The sequence below is a fragment of the Kryptolebias marmoratus genome, linkage group LG2, assembly GCF_001649575.2.
Source record: "Kryptolebias marmoratus isolate JLee-2015 linkage group LG2, ASM164957v2, whole genome shotgun sequence".
Taxonomy (NCBI): domain Eukaryota; kingdom Metazoa; phylum Chordata; class Actinopteri; order Cyprinodontiformes; family Rivulidae; genus Kryptolebias; species Kryptolebias marmoratus.
The window spans coordinates 33,181,893-33,200,886 of NC_051431.1; the positions used below are offsets into that span (position 1 = coordinate 33,181,893).

An 18,994-nucleotide genomic window follows, 5' to 3' on the forward strand; every position below is an offset into this window, starting at 1 on the left:
CAATCCGCCTGTCGATCTCCCGCTCCATTTTTCCCTCATTCATGAACAAGACCCCGAGATACTTAAACTCCTCCACTTGGGGCAGGACATCCTCCCCGACTCGGAGAAGGCACTCTACCCTTTTCCGGCTCAAGACCATGGCCTCGGATTTGGAGGCACTGATCCTCATCCCAGCTGCTTCACACTCGGCTGCGAACCGCTCCAGGGAAAGCTGTAGATCACAGCCTGATGAAGCCAATAAGATCACATCATCTGCAAAAAGCAGAGACACAATCCTAAGATTAAGATTTGAGAATGATAGAGCTGGTCCTAAATCTGAGGTTTGACTATTCGATGGACCCTCCTCTCCAGAACCCACGAATAGACCTTACCAGGGAGGCTTAGAAGTGTGATCCATCTGTGGTTGGAACACACTTTTTAAATAAGGGGACCACCACCCCAGTCTACCAATCCAGGGGAACTGCCCCTGATGTCCACGCAATATTGCAGAGTCACGTTAGCCAACACAACCCTACAACATCCAGAGCCTTAAGGAACTCCGGGCGAGCTTTTTAACCACCTCGGTGACATCAGCACTGGAGATTGGAGAGCCTGACCAAAAGTCTCCAGGCTCTGCCTCCTCAATGGAAGACGTGCTGGTGGGATTCAGGAGATCAAATTATTCCGCCCACCGAGCCACAACATCCAGAGTTGAGGTCAGCAGCACACCACCCCCACTCTAAACAGTGTTGGTGCTGCACTGCTTTCCCCTCCTGAGACGCCGTATGGTGGACCAGAATCGCCTCGAAGCCATACGGAAGTCTTTTTTCATGGCCTCTCCGAACTCCTCCCATGCCCGAGTTTTTGCCTCAGCGACCACCCGAGCCGCATACTGCTTGGACTGCCAGTACCCGTCAACTGCTTCTGGAGTCCCACAAGCCAAGAAGGCCTGATAAAACTCCTCCTTAAGCCTGACCGCATCCCTCACCGCCGCTGTCCACCAGCAGGTTCGAGGGTTGCCGCCACGACAGGCACCAACCACCTTGTCGCCACAGCTCCGGTCAACTGCCTGGACAATAGAGGCACAGAACATGGCCCAGTCGGACTCAATGTCCCCCGTCTCCCCCAGGACTTGTTCAAAGCTCGTTTGGGCCTGCCAGGTCTGACAGGCTTTCTCCCCTACCATTGGAGCCAGCTCACCACCAGGTAGTGGTCAGTTGACAGCTCTGCCCCTCTCTTCACACCGAGTGTCCAAGACATGTGGCTGCAGATCAGATGAAACAACAACAAAGTCATGAACTGTCAAAGTCAAAGTCAACAAAGTCATGAACTGCAACCTAGGGTGTCCTGGTGCCAAGAGCACATATGGACACCCTTATGTTTGAACATGGTGTTCGTTATGGACAATCCATGACGAGCACAGAAGTCCAACAACAGAACACCGTTCGGGTTCAGATCAGGGGGGCCATTCCTCCCAACCACACCCCTCCAGGTCTCACTGTCATTGCCCACGTGAGCGTTGAAGTCCCCCAGNAGAACAAGGGAGTCCCCAGGAGGGGCACCCTCCAGTAACCCTTCCAAGGACTCCAAAAAGGGTGGGTATTCTGAACTGCTGTTGGGTGCATAAGNGCAAACAACAATCAGGACCCGTCCCCCCACACGTAGGCGGAGGGAGGCTACCCTCTCGTTCACCGGGGTAAACCCCAACGTACAGGCACCAAGATGGGGGGCAACAAGTATGCCCACTCCTGCTCGGCGCCTCTCACCGGGGACAACTCCAGAGTGAAAGAGTGTCCAACCCCTCTCAAGGAGACTGGTTCCAGAGCCAGAGCCGTGCGTTGAGGTGAGCCTGACTATTTCTAGCCGGAACCTCTCAACCTCACACACCAGCTCAGGCTCCTTCCCCACCAGAGAGGTGACATTCCATGTCCCAAGAGCCAGCTTCTGTAGCCGAGGATCAGACCGCCAAGGTCCCCGCCTTCGGCCACTACCCATCCCACATTGCACCCGACCCCTTTGGCCCCTCCCATAGGTGGTGAGCCCATGGGAAGGGGGACCCATGTGACCTCTTTGGGCTGTGCCCGGCCGGGCTCCATGGGCGAAATCCCGCCCACCAGGCGCTCGCCAACGTGCCCCACCTCCAGGCCTGGCTCCAGAGTGGGGCCCCAGTGACCCGCATCCGGACTAGGGAACACTGAGTACAATTCTGTTGCTCATCATAAGGGGTCTTTGGGCTGCACTTTGTCTGGCAACTCACCTAGGACCTGTCTGCCTTGGGTGACCCTAGTAGGGGCATGAAGCCCCTGACAGCATAGCTCCTAGGATATATATGAGATATTGATGCAAGTTTTAGTGATTTGCACAACACTGATATGTAAAAGTCACAGTTATCATAGAAATCGTTAGCACGCTTGTTTAATACTTAGTGGTACACAAAGAAGGTGTTGAGAGAAGTTCAAGGATTGCTGCTTTTAGTAAAATAACACCAAGAAGAAACAGTTTTGTCTTTACTGACTTTAACAGAATAAACAAAGATAAGAGGGGATCCATAAAAACGTTTTCACATACATTACATTGAAATAGGCTTTTGATTTATTTTGGGTGTTTTCTCTTAAAAATGTCTTTTATTGTTTTGTGCAAGTCATATGTTTGCGTGCAGGTCATACTTTGCGCGGGGGTGATTCAGAGTGACTCTGTTTGTAGAGCTGTTGTCTGCTTTGGCACTTTATATGTCAGTGCGCTCTCCTTGGTCAGCAGGTGTCTGCGCCACTGCTCCTCTGACTTCGAAAAAAGAAATGAGTCCAACATCTTGACCCTTTCTCCACAACATGTTGTATGTTGTAGTAGGTGATATCGTGTTAAGAGGTAGAGAACAGTAGCGATTTCGGGGTGCGGGTTGAAAAAAAAAAAAGACGTTTTTTACAATAAACAAGCAGAAGCTTATAATACACTGGGGGAAACCCTGCCATGAATGCAGACAAAAACAAAGAGATTATTGTTGATTTTAGAAGAATAAAAGCCCTCCTGATCTCATAAGCAATTCAGGAAGTGAAATTGTAAACAACTTCAAGTTTTTTGGCATTTTTATTTCCAACTTCCCTCTCACAGTCCTTGTACACATACTTTGTGATAAAGAAAGCACAATGTTGTGGTGGTTGTAACAAAACAGGAGATGACAGTTAAAATCCAAAATTTATTACAGTAATTGTTAAGGCATCATTACAGAACAGTGTTCTTGCTCTATACTTTTATTTAACACAGTTTCTTTTGACTTGTGCCGTCACAGCAGCGCCTTCTAGCAACAAGAAGCAATAACTGTAACCGAACAGAATTAAAATGCATTCACTGTGTGACCCAAGAACACAACATAAAACAGCCACTTTATTTTCTGAGGTGCCTAAAACATTACAGTATGTCCAAATAAAAATCCTTGATTAATTTCTACAATAGAAAGAGTCCTAACTGGATAAATACTTGTTTGTCATGGACACATCACAAATCACTAATGAAGACTGTTAAAACTGCTTCTCGAATCACTGGTTCTTCACCACCTCAGATAGAAGACTCCTACACTGGAGGAAAGCATTAAGTATCATGAAGGACTCATGCCATCCGGAGCAGAATCAGTTCTCTCTCCTCCACTCAGGGAGGCGCCTACGCTGTATTTATGCCCGGACCTCATGAATCAGAGACAGATTTAATCCTACAGCTGTCACACACATGAACACTGACTCCTAAATGTATGTGAATACTGTAAACCGCTGATATGGTGAGCTTTTATGTATTTTTATAATGTTCTAGTATTTTTTTCAGGGAATGTTTTTTAAAGGCTGCCCTTGTTTGACTTTTATTTCTAGTTTTGAGTTTTTATGGAGATAGCCAGTGCAAAATACATTTCACGTATACTGTACTTAAAGCATATGACAAACAAACTTGAACTATTGTGCTGATTTTATGGGAAAATTTCCAATTTTTAACAGAAATCACACATCACAATGAATGGAAGGATGCCTGCCATACAAGACAGAGAATCGCATGATTTATGCTTATTCCATGTGTGAAGTTGATCTCGCCGGCCTTTAAAACTAATTTTCTTCCAATTTTTGTACATTCTAAGCAAAAGCTAGTACAGTTAATGAAAACTAACCCCAGATGTAGTCATTTAGTGTGTCGGTGTCAGAATGTCTTAGTTTTCCTGCTGAGAAAAATTAATTCAGCAAGAGCCAACCATTCATTTAAATGATAGCATTATGTGCATTGACAGCACATTAACTGTACAGACTAATCATGACATTCTGGTGACACAGAAGGAGCTTTGATTGCTGTGTTGCTGTGTGTGTGTGGAAAAAGTACCTTTTTATTTTTGTTACATGTGTCCCACTGCCAGTGTATTGTCAGTGTGTTTTATAGAAGGCTCACCTTTGCCAGCTTCTCGCCCTCCTCCCGCTTCACCTTTCTGTCATGTGTGGAGTCAGCCTGGAACACAAACAGAACGAAATTAGAAACCACTTGTCACATGTCTTACAACAGCCCGACTGTCTAGTAAAATAATCTGGAGATCTAGTCAAAAAGTCTTCTTTGCTTATGAAGACTCAAATGTGTGAAATGACTCAGAATTATCTAAGTGGTAGCTATTTTGGTGAGACAGATGGAAGCCTCGGCTTCAAAATCTACAGGAATATTACACACAGAGGCCCAATATCTGCTTTTTGAATCACACCACCCAAACTGTCAGTCATCAGAACTGTACAGCATTGAGCTAAACACATCCCCACGAGGACAGATGGAAAGGACAAGAAGCACAAACACATTAAAGCAGTACGTCAAACTTGTGGCTACCCTAACTGGGTTTACATTACGGCATCCAGGAAATCAGGAAAACACTCAACTCAACCAAATGAAGGAAAAAAGAAAAACAATCAAAAGAACATTGTCATTCCATATGTGGCTGAAGTATCTGAAAAAAACTCAGAAGTTTTGTTTCCAAGCAGATCATTCCAATGCATTTCAAACCTAAGAGCAGTCTCAGACAGACTGAATTACCCCAAAGACAAACACCTAACCACAAGATTTCAGTGTGTTGTATGCAGCTCAGTGCAGCAAGGAATATTCAGACCTCTATATTGGAGAAACAAAACGGCAGATGGATGGCACAATACAGAAGAGCAGCTTGTCAGGTCAAGACTCAGCAGTTCATCTACATCTCAAGGACAAGGAACATTCTTGTGAGAACAGTAATGTGCACATTTTAGACAGGGAAGATGGGTGATTTGAAAAAGGAATGAAAGACGCCATCTACATACAGCTTAAACATAAAAAACCAACAAACTGAGGAGGTGGTCTCAGGTTCCATCATTTGAACACCTACAGTGCAGCCTTGACTCAGTTTTCCAGGCAGTATCACAACCATTCATACCTTAGAACATTTGATCAAAACAACTCACATGTTGGCCTCATTAGGAAGCATTAAACAAGTGTCAACAACCCAAAGGAGAGATAAAACTCACTAACCCTAACCCTAAACCGGAGTTTTTTTGTTTTTTTTTGTTAGCTTGTTAACTTGTTAACTCCGGTTTTAGATTTTAGTGAGTTGTTTTTAAATACCAAATTAAAATCTTATGACAAATACGTTTGGCTTTTGTATTTTTAGTAAATTCTTAATATCCTGTTCAAATTAGCAGAAAAATTGTAAATAAAGTTTTTTTAAAAAAGGTAAAAAAAAAAATGGTCCTATTAGCGACAAGCAGCTGTGATCACCGATACGAATGGTTGATAACAACATACTGAGCCTGCTAGCAGGCAGAGCAGGGACCAACTGAGACCATTCTATGGGATGATAACATCCGAAGCGGGTGAACTGACTGTACACTCCAATTCCGCTACATGAGGCTTTAATCCCACCTTCTATAAATTCATCTGTCCATCCCTCTCTGTGTTGCCAACAAGATCTCACCTTGTTGCCCAGCAGCATGATGACCACATCTTGCTGGGCATTCTCATGAATCTCTGTGAGCCATGCCTGTTAAAGGACAAAGAGCAAAATGTGGTAAACAAATACTAAACAGAAGATAATCAAGAAAATGCAATGGAAGATAGTGTTGTTGTCGTTGTTTTGTTTCTTACTTCATAATTAAACCAAGGACTCAAGAATTAGCAGCTGGAGAAAATTTATTTTACAAACATAATTATGGCATTACATATCACAGACAGTCTGGCAATATGGATCTCTGAAAGTAGCATCAAGACTCAAAATGGCATAACAAAGAGACATCATCTTCACAGATGAATATGTTATCATAGACATTCTGGATTCAAGTAGTTTTCTCTGGGTCATAGTGATAAGAACCCTTATATTTATGATACCTTAGTTACATTTGCAATTTATATATATATATATATATATATATATATATATATATATATATATGTGTGTGTGTGTGTATATCTCACAGGTCTCAGGGAGAGGACCTAAGCATGAAGTTAAGTGAAACAGCCCAGCCCATTTTCAAAGCCAGTTTCACAAGCCAGCATCAAGTGTGGCATGTTCCAAAGTGATGCTTTGTCCCCACTCCTGTTCTGCATGAGCCTAAACCCCCTCAGCCAGATCATCTCAAAGAATGGCTATGTATAACGGTTCCAAAGTAGAACAGTCATTACTCACTTTCTCTACATGAATGACATCAAGCTGTATGCCAAAAATGAGTGAGACTCTGAGTCACTGATTCACCTCACCAGGATATACAACAAGGACATTAGAATGTAATTCAGACTGGTTAAATACAGTTGAATGTCATCCAAGAGAGGCAAGGTGATCACAACTGAGGGGTTGAATTACCTGAAGGCAATGTTGCAGATATCCAGGACAGCTACAAATCTCTCAGGCAAATGGCAACCAGGATGAGGCTGCAAGGAAGTCAGGCACAACCAAGTACTTACCATTCCCCTGTAAAGAAGATGCAGAGGCAGGCAGCACGGGAAGCAGAAAAGGGGAAGAGAATAGGGCTAAAGGCTGATCAAGCCAGCTGTCCAGCTTGCCAATTCATGCTCTCTCAACAGCAAGATAGACAAGTTACTGCATTCTTGTTATAAAGGAGACCTAGATGGACCAAAACACCCACTTCAGGCTAATGTTAGGCTAGCCATGGAGAAACTACAGATCCAGACTGACAAACAGGTGATGGTTAACCAGCCGGACATTGTGATGGTCAATAATATACAAAAGGAGGCAGTGGGGATAAATTTAGCAATCCCAAGTGGCTGTAACATCAGGAAGAAGGTGCAGAAATACCAAGGCCTGAAAGAGGAAATAGAGAAGTTGTGGAAAGTCAAGGTCTCAGTGGTACCAGTGATCACTGAAGCACTCAGTGCTGTGACTCTGTGATCTGTTGGAGCCACTCACAGATCTCTGCCCAGAAGAGTGCAGTCCTAGGAAAGCTAAGCTAAGCAGCTAAGATACTCCCAGGTCTCTGGTAGAGGAGCCAAGCTTGAAGTGAAGTGAAACGTGTAGCAAAATAGGGTGAGCTAGGTGCTTATGTAAAAAAAAGTACTTTGAATCGCCTTGTTGCAGAAAAGTGTTATATAAATAAATTTCACTTCACTTATGTGTGTGTTATATAACTGTATTGCCAGTGCATAGCCCTGTAGGTTGCTTGAAGTTGCTTTACTGAGTTTTTGAAGTTGATTGTCTGTTCCAAAGACAGGCAGCAATACCACTGTGCTAACATTTTTCTTTCTGTGGTATGTTGTTACAAAGAAGTCCACCAGGCTTCTGCAACCTGCTGTTTATCAATTTTCAAAGGTTCCCACTCAGGAAAGCTAGCCTCTTACTGAATTGTGAGAGATTTATCTCTACCTGTGGCATACTGCAGCAGGGTTCGACCAGTTGGAAAATACCAGACATTTGTACTGCTTTTACAAAAAAGTGGGAGAAAAAAATCTCAAGCCAAAGCAATTAGAGACGAGCTCTGAATTGTATTCAATTGCAAGTGTTAAATTTGATTCAGTCATTCTACAAAAATAAAATAAAAAAACTGTAAAAACATTGCATTAGGTTTTGTTTTCTGAAGCTTTTATCTGCTGTGCAAAACTGTAAAACCTGACCACACTGCACAGCTCTGCAGATATATATCATCTATATTTTTATCTGTGTGACGGAAACAGTTGTGTCATTGAAAACTTCAGCAAGGTGTCACTATTCTTTTGTAAAAAGAACTTTACCTAGCAATCAAAAAAGGAAAACGTGAAAAATTAATAACATTTAATGACATACTTTTCCCCCACAAACTGATGTTATTTGGAAATCATTATTTGAACAGGATGGTATAAAATGTCAGAGTGCTCTACTTTGCATCCAAAACTGAGTTCACTTTGTTCGGTTTCAATAACAAACAAATGCACATGTTTGGTTTTCTTAAGGAAAAGAGAAACAAACATGTTGCATACATAAATAAAGTGTGGGGGAAATGGAGCTTCTGCAGTATACAGTAAATAATGATCATCAAACTGTTCCCCATTAATACAACAGAGTTAGGGATAAAATAATACAAAACATTTATTATTACTAATTTACATTTTATTTATCCTGGTAAAAGTCTCATTAAGTTCAAAATACTTTCTTAAAGACAGATCTGGCAAAGAAGGTCATAAAACATACAATTTAAAAGTCAGGTGTGCCTTCAAGGAATGCATATTGCCTGCTGCCTTTCCTGACAGAATTGTAGTTAAGGTCATCTTGTGTTGAGAAATTAGGAAGTTGTAGACATTTTGGTCAAACCTTGCAAAATGTGCGATCTAAAGTTAAATTGTGATCTGTTAGTGCTCAGAGTATGCGTTGTGAATGACTCACAGCTAATACCACACCAAAATTGTCCCAATATCTGTAAAATGGGCTGAGTTAAAGCCATTTTTGTGTTTACTAATATCAGTCATCTGTGGTGGTCATCTTGAATTTGGTTGACTTCAACTCTTAACCAGCTGTAGATATACATCTAAAGATTACTTTTTACACACCTGTGGATTTTAAGAATATATTTGGCTTGCACATTTTACATATAAATGCTTGTAGCCTACTACAAAAACTAGATTTACTGCAGATCTGGGTTGATTTTGATAAAGCTGACATTATTGCCATTTCTGAAACATGGTTTTCAAGGTAAGGATGTGTCATTAAATTGGTTCAACATCTAACAATCAGACTGCCCTAGGAAATTAAGTGGTGTGGCAGTGTATGTTAGATCTTACCTCAAGGTGCATGTTATCATCTCTGACTTGGTTCCAAGAAAGATTACATTTCTAGCTTTAAACATTGATATATTGAGTAGGCAGTTTTTGACTGTAGTCACCTGTTATAGACCTCTATCTGCTACCGCTGATACCCTGGCCTCATTATTTCAGCAATTATCTGATTTCCAATCTCAAGAAATTATCCTGGTAGGTGATTTCAGTTGGGATTGGCTTACATCAGTGTCTGATGATTTTTAAAGCTTATTGTCTCTTAATTTTACACAAATTGAAAATCCCACATGTCTAAATCCTAAATGGCAAAAAAAATAATCTCTTATTGATCTTTTTATTACAGATATGCAATATAGATACTCAGCAGTAGGTGTATTTTCTATTGACTAAAGTGATCACTGCATAGTGGGTGCAGCTAGGGACTTGTGTTCAAAAGATGACTCATGAAGCACTTAAATGTGTAGGCTTTTCTGCAGGATCTATTTAATTTTAACAAATCATATTTTATTGATTGCTGGCCTAGTTTAAACATGCTTCTTTTCAGCAGAGAAGAGTAAAGGGTTAAGTTAGTCCTAGATTGACCACTGAGTTAGCAAATCTTGTGCACAAGAGAAACCAGCTTTAGGCATGTGCAAGAAAATCTGGCTCTGAATCTGATTGGCTGCATTTTTGACATTTACAAAACCAGTGTACAGCAGCTATTAGGAAAGCAAAATGGGAGTATTACTTATCTCAAATCACAAATTGCTTAAATGACTCAAATAGGTTTTGTTGAAGTTGCAACATTTCTCTTTCAGGACAACCTCAGCATTTAACCTGAGAACTCTAGAATTGTGTCTAACAAATCGGAGAGACTCAACCTGACAGATGTGACAGAGAGCACCCCAGACTACAGGCTCATTTGCTTTAAAAACTAAAACTGATTTATTAATAGTAAAGGTGAAAACAAAAAGCTGACGTGGCAGCAAAACTTGCAAAAAAAAAAAAAAGAGTTTACACAAGATTGTGACGAGACAAGGAGAGGACTTGACTGTGGCATAGTACCAACAATGAACCAGCAGCAATGGAAAGCAAAGAACCAGAATATATAAGCTAATGAAAATTTGGACACAGGTGATTAATTGTAAACCAGGAACAGTTAAAGATGGGTGTGACAGGCTGACAAGGAAAAGTACTGATTGAAGAAGAAGGTAGCAGATAACAAAATGTAAACCTCTCCCACACAACTGTAGTCTATATTTGTTGATAAACTGGTCATCATCTACCCACAGACTTTTACATTGGTATACCTTTATTTGCAAATCCATCTAAGGCCTGCTGCCTTCTTATCTATATTCTAAGATATCACAAAGACAGTACAGTCACAGCCTGAACTCCCAGGATTTTATTTCTTTCAGTGTCCCTTCAGTTTGCACAGATCTTGGAAAAAAAGCCTTCTTATTTAATGCTCCATCTTTCTGGAATAGACTGCAGTGAGAATTCAAATTGTCCAATTTGATCCCCTTGGGATATTTTAAACACATTTCAAAGAAAATGGGAAAATCCAGCTTGTTCTTGTTTTTAGGTTTTGTTTTCTCCTTTTTAAATGTCAAGATAATGTTTTTGTTTTTATGATTATTGTATTGGTATTTTGTAACTATTCTGTATCTGTTACATGTCTCTCTTGCAAATAAGACTACTTGTCTCAATGAGATTACCTGTTTAAATAAGTAATAAGAAGAAGAGCAGAGGGACAACCTTGTGTTGTAGCATTACCAATACTACTTGAATACATCAGTACTTCATAGTTTTGCTCTGAGTATTCAGTCAGGTGTAGCATAAATAAATACTGAACACATCTGAATCTAATTTGATAAACAGCACAGTTGTGTGGGTTTTTGCTGAGAAAGTTTGAATAGCATCATCTGTCTCCATAACACTGACATCAAATTGATTTACAATCATACATAATTACCTAATGTACTATTTGTTGTATTGTATTTGTAGCTATAACTGTATAATAAACTTTAATATAATAAAATCATGAATTAACATTGCCTACAGAACAACAGTTTTACAGTTGTATCAAGTGCAACAAACAACAAGCTGCAGAGCTGTAGTTGAAATGCAACTTGTTTTTTTGTTATGATTTACAACAACAACAAAAACAAACAAAAGAAATCCATCAAAAATAAAACAAAAACATATTTCAATTTAGATGCAGTGTAACTCATTCCAAAACAGATGCCATTTATTTCAACATGTATGCGATGAAAGCAGCGGATTGCACCACTTCAGCTCAGCGTGACTCCCTTTTAACAGGAAGAAACCTCCAACAGAACCAGAATCAGGCTCAAGAAGGGCAGCCATCTACCTGGCTTGACTGGCTGGGGTTAGAGAGGACAGGAAAGAGACAGAACTGTTGGAGCAGGTGTAGTTTCTATGGGAAGAAAAAAACAAACAAAGTTACTGACAGCAATAATTAAAGACCATTTAAAGTAAAAACAGCAATAGAACAAGAAAATGTGGTCAGTTTGTCCTTTAGAAGTCTAAGTCTACAGCAGCAGTTCCTGACTCGTGGTTTTTCTTAATAAAAAAAACAACACATTCCTCGAATCAGATTCCCTCGCATAACACTGATGCAAAGGCCAGTGCAAAAAGCCCACAACTACCTGAAGACTGTTGGAGCTGGCTGTCTAATGAGGAAGTCAGATTCTTTTAGGCAAAGTAACCATGGCAACTTCTGCTGTACATTGCTGTTAGGTTTGGTGTTCAGACTGTCATACCAGCACAGCTCATTGGGTCCACAAAACATGTTACTGACAGTGTTACAGTGGTTTCCACTGACATTCAATACTACCCACACTACCCTGCTCGAGACGCTCAAAACACAGGCAGGAAGACAATCCATCCATTTCAGGGAACCTCTGAGTCAGCAAATAAGTTGCATCTGTTTCACCACTGCTCCAGCATGTTTAGGGGTGTAGGGTGCTTCGTTTCATCTTGTTTTATGGATTCCCTTTTTTGTAACCTGGTGGCCACAAGAGTTTTCTTTGGTGTGTGTGTTTTCCAAATTGGTCCACAGTTCTTTCATATTGGCTCTTTTTTGGAACCATAGATGGGGAAAACCATGTGATCAGCTGTGGACAACATGGTGAATTTGCGTGGGGTTTGTGTAAGGTACATCAGTGAGATGGAGATTAACAGTTGAAGAGTTGTGTAACTGTGTTTCTGAAACATCTTCTACACAATCTTCTTACTTCATGGTTTATGAAAACGGCTGTTCACCCTCCCAAACTGGTATTTGTCTGGGAGGGTGTGTATGATTGAGTCTGAAATGAGGAATCTGTGGCTTTCAGGGTGTACATTTGAGGAAGTTGTGGTTTAGATTTGGGTGGGTTTATAGAAGGGAAACAGATGGAGACAAAAATTTTAAGACAGACTAGCAAAGAGCGAAGGAGCTAAGATCAACGCTGCGCTGTAGGTAAACAATATCTTACATTTTAAACTGTATTTCCCTTTGTGGCATTAGCTGAAAGCTCAATATAAGCCGTAGTAATTTGTGACTTTTATTTTAGATGTACATTTTACAGTGATCATTTAGATAAAAGGCAATGAAGAAGTTAACTTTCAATAATTAGAATACTTGGTTTATTTTATTTAATCAATTTCACTATTTTAATGGCACTTTCACTTTTGGTGCAGGCATTATGAGTTTGCCCCTGTGCTTGTGTGGGTCTGCGTGTATTTGGGTGTTCTTTTGTCTGTAGTTTCAGCAAAATATCTCATAAACAAGATTTAAAAAAACTCTCAGAGAGTAATCATTGGATGTACATCTAAAAATGATTACCTTTTGGGTTCAATGCCAATCATGATGGCCAGTGAGCTATTTGACTCAAAAATGGTGTTACCGCAGTCAGTTTGACAGATTATTGAGCTAAAATTAGCTGAGTCATTCACAACATACTGTGAGCTTTATACAAATTGTTTTTAAGTTTGTTTATAAATATTAGGTTTGACTGTGTCTATCTGTTAGCAAAATGTCTCACAAACAATTGGAAATATTTCAGTGGAACTCACAGAAACCAGCTTACTGGATGTGACTGTACAACTGAAAAACCTTTGGAGTCGACCCAATTCAAGATGGCTGCAATAGTCAACAGTCAACTGAACACACAAACATAGCTACACCTCAGCTAGATTTACAGTTACTGAGCTAAAATTATGTGTGGTAGTAGCTGAGAGTCACTCACAACACATACTTCCAGCACTAGCGCTTCTAATGAGAGCTCACTATATCACTATACCTCATGAGATCTCCCCTAATGTCATTTCTCTTTACAAGATTATCTTAGCCTAAAACTCCGGCATGAAAGGAAGTGGGCAACATGCATTCTGTCAAGAAATTCTAGTAATTAAATGAATATTTTTAATTAGATTGTTTAAAACAAAAGTTAAAAGAACATTCTAAAAAAATTCTTGATTAATAACATTTTTACACAAGAATTATGACTGTTTAAAAAGGACAACTTGGTTTCATGTCAGACTAAACCTTGAAGAAATGTAGTATTAATGTGCTTAAGTATAAATCAGTTAAAATGCTCTTTTAATGTAAAATGATTGGAATTTATATGATCAGTAATGATCTTGACAGACTGACCTGAGTGTTGACATACCTGCAAGAAATAAAAGTTTTGAAATGTGAAACTTGTGAAACGTCATGTGAGAAGTCAAAATGGGCGTCTGCTGTTCCTCTTTTCAAAAATACAACATTCGAAATACCTGTTTCCTGTTTTATTATCTCCCACCAGAGAAGGTGAAAATGTGATAATGTTTTTTCTCTGTGTGTGTGAGAGTGTGTGAGTGTGAATGTGTTCAGCCATCTGTACCTTTAGCAAAATATATCCTGAACCATTGAACACATGCAGATGAAAGTAATCAGAAATTAATCACTGAATGTCAACCTGATTCAAAATGGCTGCCACAGATAAGCTACCTTAGCAAATACAAAAATGGCTACAACTCAGCCAGTTTTGCAGATATTAAACTAAAATCTGGTGTGGTGATAGCTGAGAGTCATCCTCAATGCATACTTTGAACACAATATGAACACTCAATTACTATATTGGAAATTTTGCCAACACTACCAGCCAATTCTGACTGTCAGCAACACACCGCATGAACCACTGCACAGATTTTAATGAAACTTTCAGAAATAAAACAAAAAGGTTGTAGATCTATAAATTATTACCTTTTGGAGTCAACTCAATTCAAGATGGTCACCAGCTAATCAAACTTAGGCTACACAAAAAGCTACAATGCAGTCATTTTTACAGATATTGAGCTAAAATTTGGTGTGGTAGTAGCTGAGAGTCATCCTCAATACATACTTCAAGCCCTCACAGATCACATGACATTGCACATAATGTCATTCACAAGGTTTGATCAACAGCTACAACTCATTTCTCAACATAAGATGATCATAGTCTAAAAAGCAGCAGATGACATACATTCCTTCAAAGTATACTAGGCCTTTAATCTTTCTGTTTTTTTGCTCTCTTTCAGACCCCACAGAAAAAGATGAGTAAATGCTCCTCTGTTGTGATTGATACTGTGGATTCAGTCCCTTTTGGGGGTCTCTGTGCCACGTGTAAGCAGATGAGTAAAAAAGTGGAACATTATAATTCTGTGAGTGTCAGAGTGCAGAACGGTGTCCACAAAGAGAGACCACAGTATGTCCCAACACGCATCCAGAACCAGAAAAAGGGGCCCTCAACAACACCTTGTAACTTAACAAGGACCCATCACCAACGCTGGACCATTGACCTAGGTGAATTCAGAACCACCCCTGTCATTACTGTGAAGAAAATCCTGAAAGAACCGCAACCTCCACAGCGAAGTATCTCCCTTCTGCGCCTCCAACCAATATCACAATCCTCATTCAAGCGGTACTCGTGCCCCCCCATACGGGCATCACCTTCTACCATTACCTCCTTCTGCTCCTTGCCTTCTTCTGTCCCAACATCGTCAATCATGGGCCACGATCCTCTTGGCTGGAAGTTACAACCAAAATCCAGCTCTGGCTTATCCCGTGAGTATGCTAAAAGGCTGTCTTTACAAATCCCCCTTCCTGTGGTCCAGACTCCCAGCTCTCCAAGCCCAGAGCCTTCATCCAAACCAAAACCAGCCCTCAGACCCAAACCTTCTCGCCGTCGCTACTCTGAACCCTCAGCCTTTCTTAGATCACTGGGAAAGGCTCTGCCTGTGGTGACTCCTGAAGAGCTGTGCACTGTGCTCCTCCGACCTGTCACTCTCTCAGATGAACCGGATGATGTTTTCGATGAGGTGACTCAAGAACAGGGAGGTGGGACCGGTCCACCACACAAAATGCCACCCCCTGTTCCGGAAAAAACAGCCATTGCAAGACAACTAGCACAACTGATTGCTTCCTCACGGAGGGGCCGTTAATTGTAAGAGAACTAATTTAGATAGTCTTTATAGTGGTATTGCTGAGTCAGCATACATGCTATTATTGTTCTTTATATAGTTTATTATGTACTTTTTGGACTGTAACTACATTAGCACACTTTTAGCTATTTCAGCCATTCAGGTATCAAAATATTCAACTCCTTCAGAACATTACAGCTGTGATTTTTATTTTTTGCAATTTTTATAATATTTAACTTTATGTACAATTTCTTGCTTATTAAAATGAACAGATCTCCTCAGATAGAGCAAAAACGTTGTGCTCTACTTCAGCATATTATTTATATATATATATATGTTTTCTTTTGTCTGTATATGTTTTCTTTTTGTCTTTTTATCTCTTTGTGTGTGTCCTTTTTTCTCTTGTCCTTTTTTCTCTTTTTCAGAGTTCTTGTTTTTTTAATGCATCCTTTGTTTAGTCTCCATCTTTTTTGTCTTTTTCACAATCCTTTTGTCTTTTTATGTTTTTGCATGTATCCTTTTTGTCTTTTAGTGTCCTTGTTGTCTTTTTATGCATCTTTTTTTCAAACTTTTTGTATTTTTCTTTTTGTCCCACTACTCCTGGGTGCAATGTCAATTGTAACTAACTAAATGTAAGGTAATGGCAAACGGGAAATGAAAAATAAATGTGTAAAAGAAAATGTGCCTTTCTTTTGATCTCATTTACATGAAATTCAATGACTTTGTCTACACAAGTTATCTGAACCAACAAAATAAATTTTGATAATTTTCTTTAAATTTTGTGAGTTATTATTGCCCACCTCTGAAGGCAAAAAGTTTTTATTTTATTTATTTATTTTTTGTGAATGTGTGTGTTTGTCTGTTTGCAAAATGTTTCATAAACCAGTGGATTATTTTAATGAAAATCTCAAAGACTAATCATTGGATGTACATCTAAAACTGATTAACTTTTGGAGTCAAACCCATTCAAAATCGCCATCATAGCTAAGAAACACAAACAAAAAACTTAAAAAATGACATGCACCTTCAAAAATGACTATAAGCCAATTTTACAGACATTGAGCTAAAATTTGAAATTTAGAAGCAGAGCACTGACCTCACTACAAACTCTGAGTGCTAACTGATCATGCAACACAAGTTTTTTTTAACTTTAGTCAACTATTTTAAGAAACTTCCTCATGAACTAAAAGATGGATTTTAATAAAACTCTCAAAGTAATCATTGGAAGTACATCTACAACTGATTAATATTTGATTCAAAATGGCTGCCACAGCTAACAGACATTAGCAAATTCAAAATGGCCACAACTCAGTCAATTTTACAGATTTTAAGCTAAACTTTGTTGTGGCAGTACCTAAGAGTCATTCAGAACACATAAGGAGTAGTAACAGTCCCCATAACACCTCAAGATCACATATTGTCAGAGTCTGGTGATCCTGGTGGTTTTTGGGTTCTATTCTGTCATTCTCCAGTAGGGGGCTTCAGCACTCCTGGAGGCCCTGCAGACAGATGTTCCTCATCTCAATCACCTAGGAGGCATTTAAGGAGTTGGCAGCCAGCACCTCACTGTCAGAGTGTTAACTCAGTGGTACGTGTCTTACCGCCCTGGCTCTGGTTCTTGTCATAGAACTATTTCATGTTTGCTTGCCTTGTTTCAGGTTTTTTCAAGTTCAAGTATTTCTCATGACCAAGCCGTTCTACAGTCCTGGAAGAGTTTCTCGTGCCGTCTCGCTCCTGGATTCCCACGCTGCCTAACCACCTGGATCGCCTCCTAGACCGAACCCTGCTCACCCTCATTACCACCTGGATCCAACCCAGATTCTGCTCCTCTCTCCCCAGCCGTCCAGTACTCCACGCCACTGTAAGCTGTTGTCTGTCTGGAACTCTTTCTGCCGCCTTGTCAAGAGACTTTTCTAATCACGTGTCTCCACTCACAGTGACGTGTCCAATCCTGAGCTGCTGTTCCAGAGTCCAGACGGACTAATTAATAAAACCTAATTGTAAATTTACTTCTGTCCCCTGAGTGGTGTTCTGCATGTGGGCTAAGACCTTAGCTAAGACCATGACACATATAACATGATTTACTGCTTGAGATGTAATTCTGTTTTCAAAATAAGATAATCCTAGTATAAAACACTGACATAAATGATAATAGGAAATATGCATTTCTTCCTTTGTCACATCCTTGATGTTCCTGGTCAAAATATTAGCAATGACTCAAGTGCATTTGTACATGTAGTTTAGTTCACACACAACATCTCACTCCCCTTTTCAGCTTCCATGTCAATACTGGCAGGAATCTGTCCCTAATAGAATCTTTACCCCAGAAACGCACCTGTTGGCATTCTCACAATCACAGTATCATTTCAGTCATATACAACCTTTCCTTGCAGCTCTGGCATATAAAGGTTTTTGAGGATTTGTTCACAGTTCATTATGTGGCAGCACAACAACCACCAACATACTGTTATTGAGGCCCTTGACCAGATCTTGGATCATGGCACTGGTGACAAGGAGAAAGGTCAAGACTCTAACATGAAAGATGCTATAGAGCAGGAAGTGTCAGAAGGTGAAGTCAACACATAATCCAGACTGAGAGACGATTGATGAACAATCCAGTGATGAGGAAGAGGGCCTGCTAAGGCTGCAGTTACATTCTGTTCAAAAAGCAGAGGTTTATCCTGGTCGTTATCCCAACATGAGAGGAGAGGTCAGTTCTCAGCTGAAATGCAGTTCATTAGGTTGCAAGTCACATACAATTACCATCAAATTATATCTAATGTGCATTTGACACAGATGTTTTGATTGTGCACATTAGTTCTTGCGTTTGTAAGCAATACTGTCATTGTTGGTGTTTGTTACAGCATTTATAGTAATTTTATAAAATAATTTATTTTCAGTTGTAATTTTGACCTTTTGTTTTCTTTTCACCAATAACATCAGTCTGTTTTGACTGAACACAAAAAATGTTCCTTAAAGCAGTTATTAAAAATTTTAACTAAAAAAAAACATATCCTAACTAGAGAAGTTGCATTTCCTGCGAAAATGCAGTGTGGATGCTTTTTTTGCTGAATAATTTTGCTGAAAGCGGTTGAAGATATGCTGAACAGCTGAAGTTTAATGAAAACGCAAAAAGTGAAACAGAAGCTAATTTGAAGAAGATTTGCATAAGATAGAAGAACAAAAGCTGAAAGAAGCAGAAATTAGTTGAAAAAGCTAAAGTTAGCTGAAAGTAGCTGAAAATGAGAAGAACAAAGCCAAAATTAGCTGAAAGAAGCAGAAACAACAAAAAGAAAAAAGCTGAAATTAGCTTAAAAAAATGTCACCTTAAAGCCCATAGAGCTGATCCCTGACC

General features: G+C 39.9%; 2 protein-coding genes across 5 annotated transcripts in view; one reads left to right on the plus strand and one right to left on the minus strand.

The window, feature by feature from the left end:
* The window catches only part of LOC108249935 (ras-related protein Rab-26), a 115,349-nt gene that overhangs the window by 9,354 nt on the left and 87,001 nt on the right, over positions 1–18,994 (minus strand). For 2 of the 3 annotated variants that reach the window (XM_025002376.2, XM_017439606.3), the window contains 2 exons: positions 5,933–5,998; positions 4,399–4,455 (listed from right to left, as the gene is read on the minus strand). In XM_025002376.2, coding sequence (XP_024858144.1) covers positions 4,399–4,455; positions 5,933–5,998 — 123 coding nt within the window. Of the gene's footprint in view, positions 1–2,951; positions 3,552–4,398; positions 4,456–5,932; positions 5,999–18,994 lie in introns of those variants that run through there. The other variant, XM_025002377.2, reaches the window with a different exon arrangement.
* Positions 12,456–16,074, plus strand: LOC108249934. 2 transcript variants are annotated; one of them, XM_017439605.3, is made up of 2 exons: positions 12,456–12,672; positions 14,758–16,074. In XM_017439605.3, exon 2 carries the CDS (start codon positions 14,773–14,775, stop codon positions 15,658–15,660), a length of 888 nt encoding a protein of 295 aa, XP_017295094.1. In that variant the 5' UTR covers positions 12,456–12,672; positions 14,758–14,772; the 3' UTR covers positions 15,661–16,074. The 2 variants fall into 2 exon arrangements, with proteins under 2 accessions (XP_017295094.1, XP_017295093.1); XM_017439604.3 differs by having other exon boundaries at positions 12,458–12,676.

Excerpts from the sequence above, each read along its gene's own strand:
- LOC108249934 (XM_017439605.3), top strand. The coding sequence starts at position 14,773 with ATGAGTAAATGCTCCTCTGTTGTGATTGATACTGTGGATTCAGTCCCT.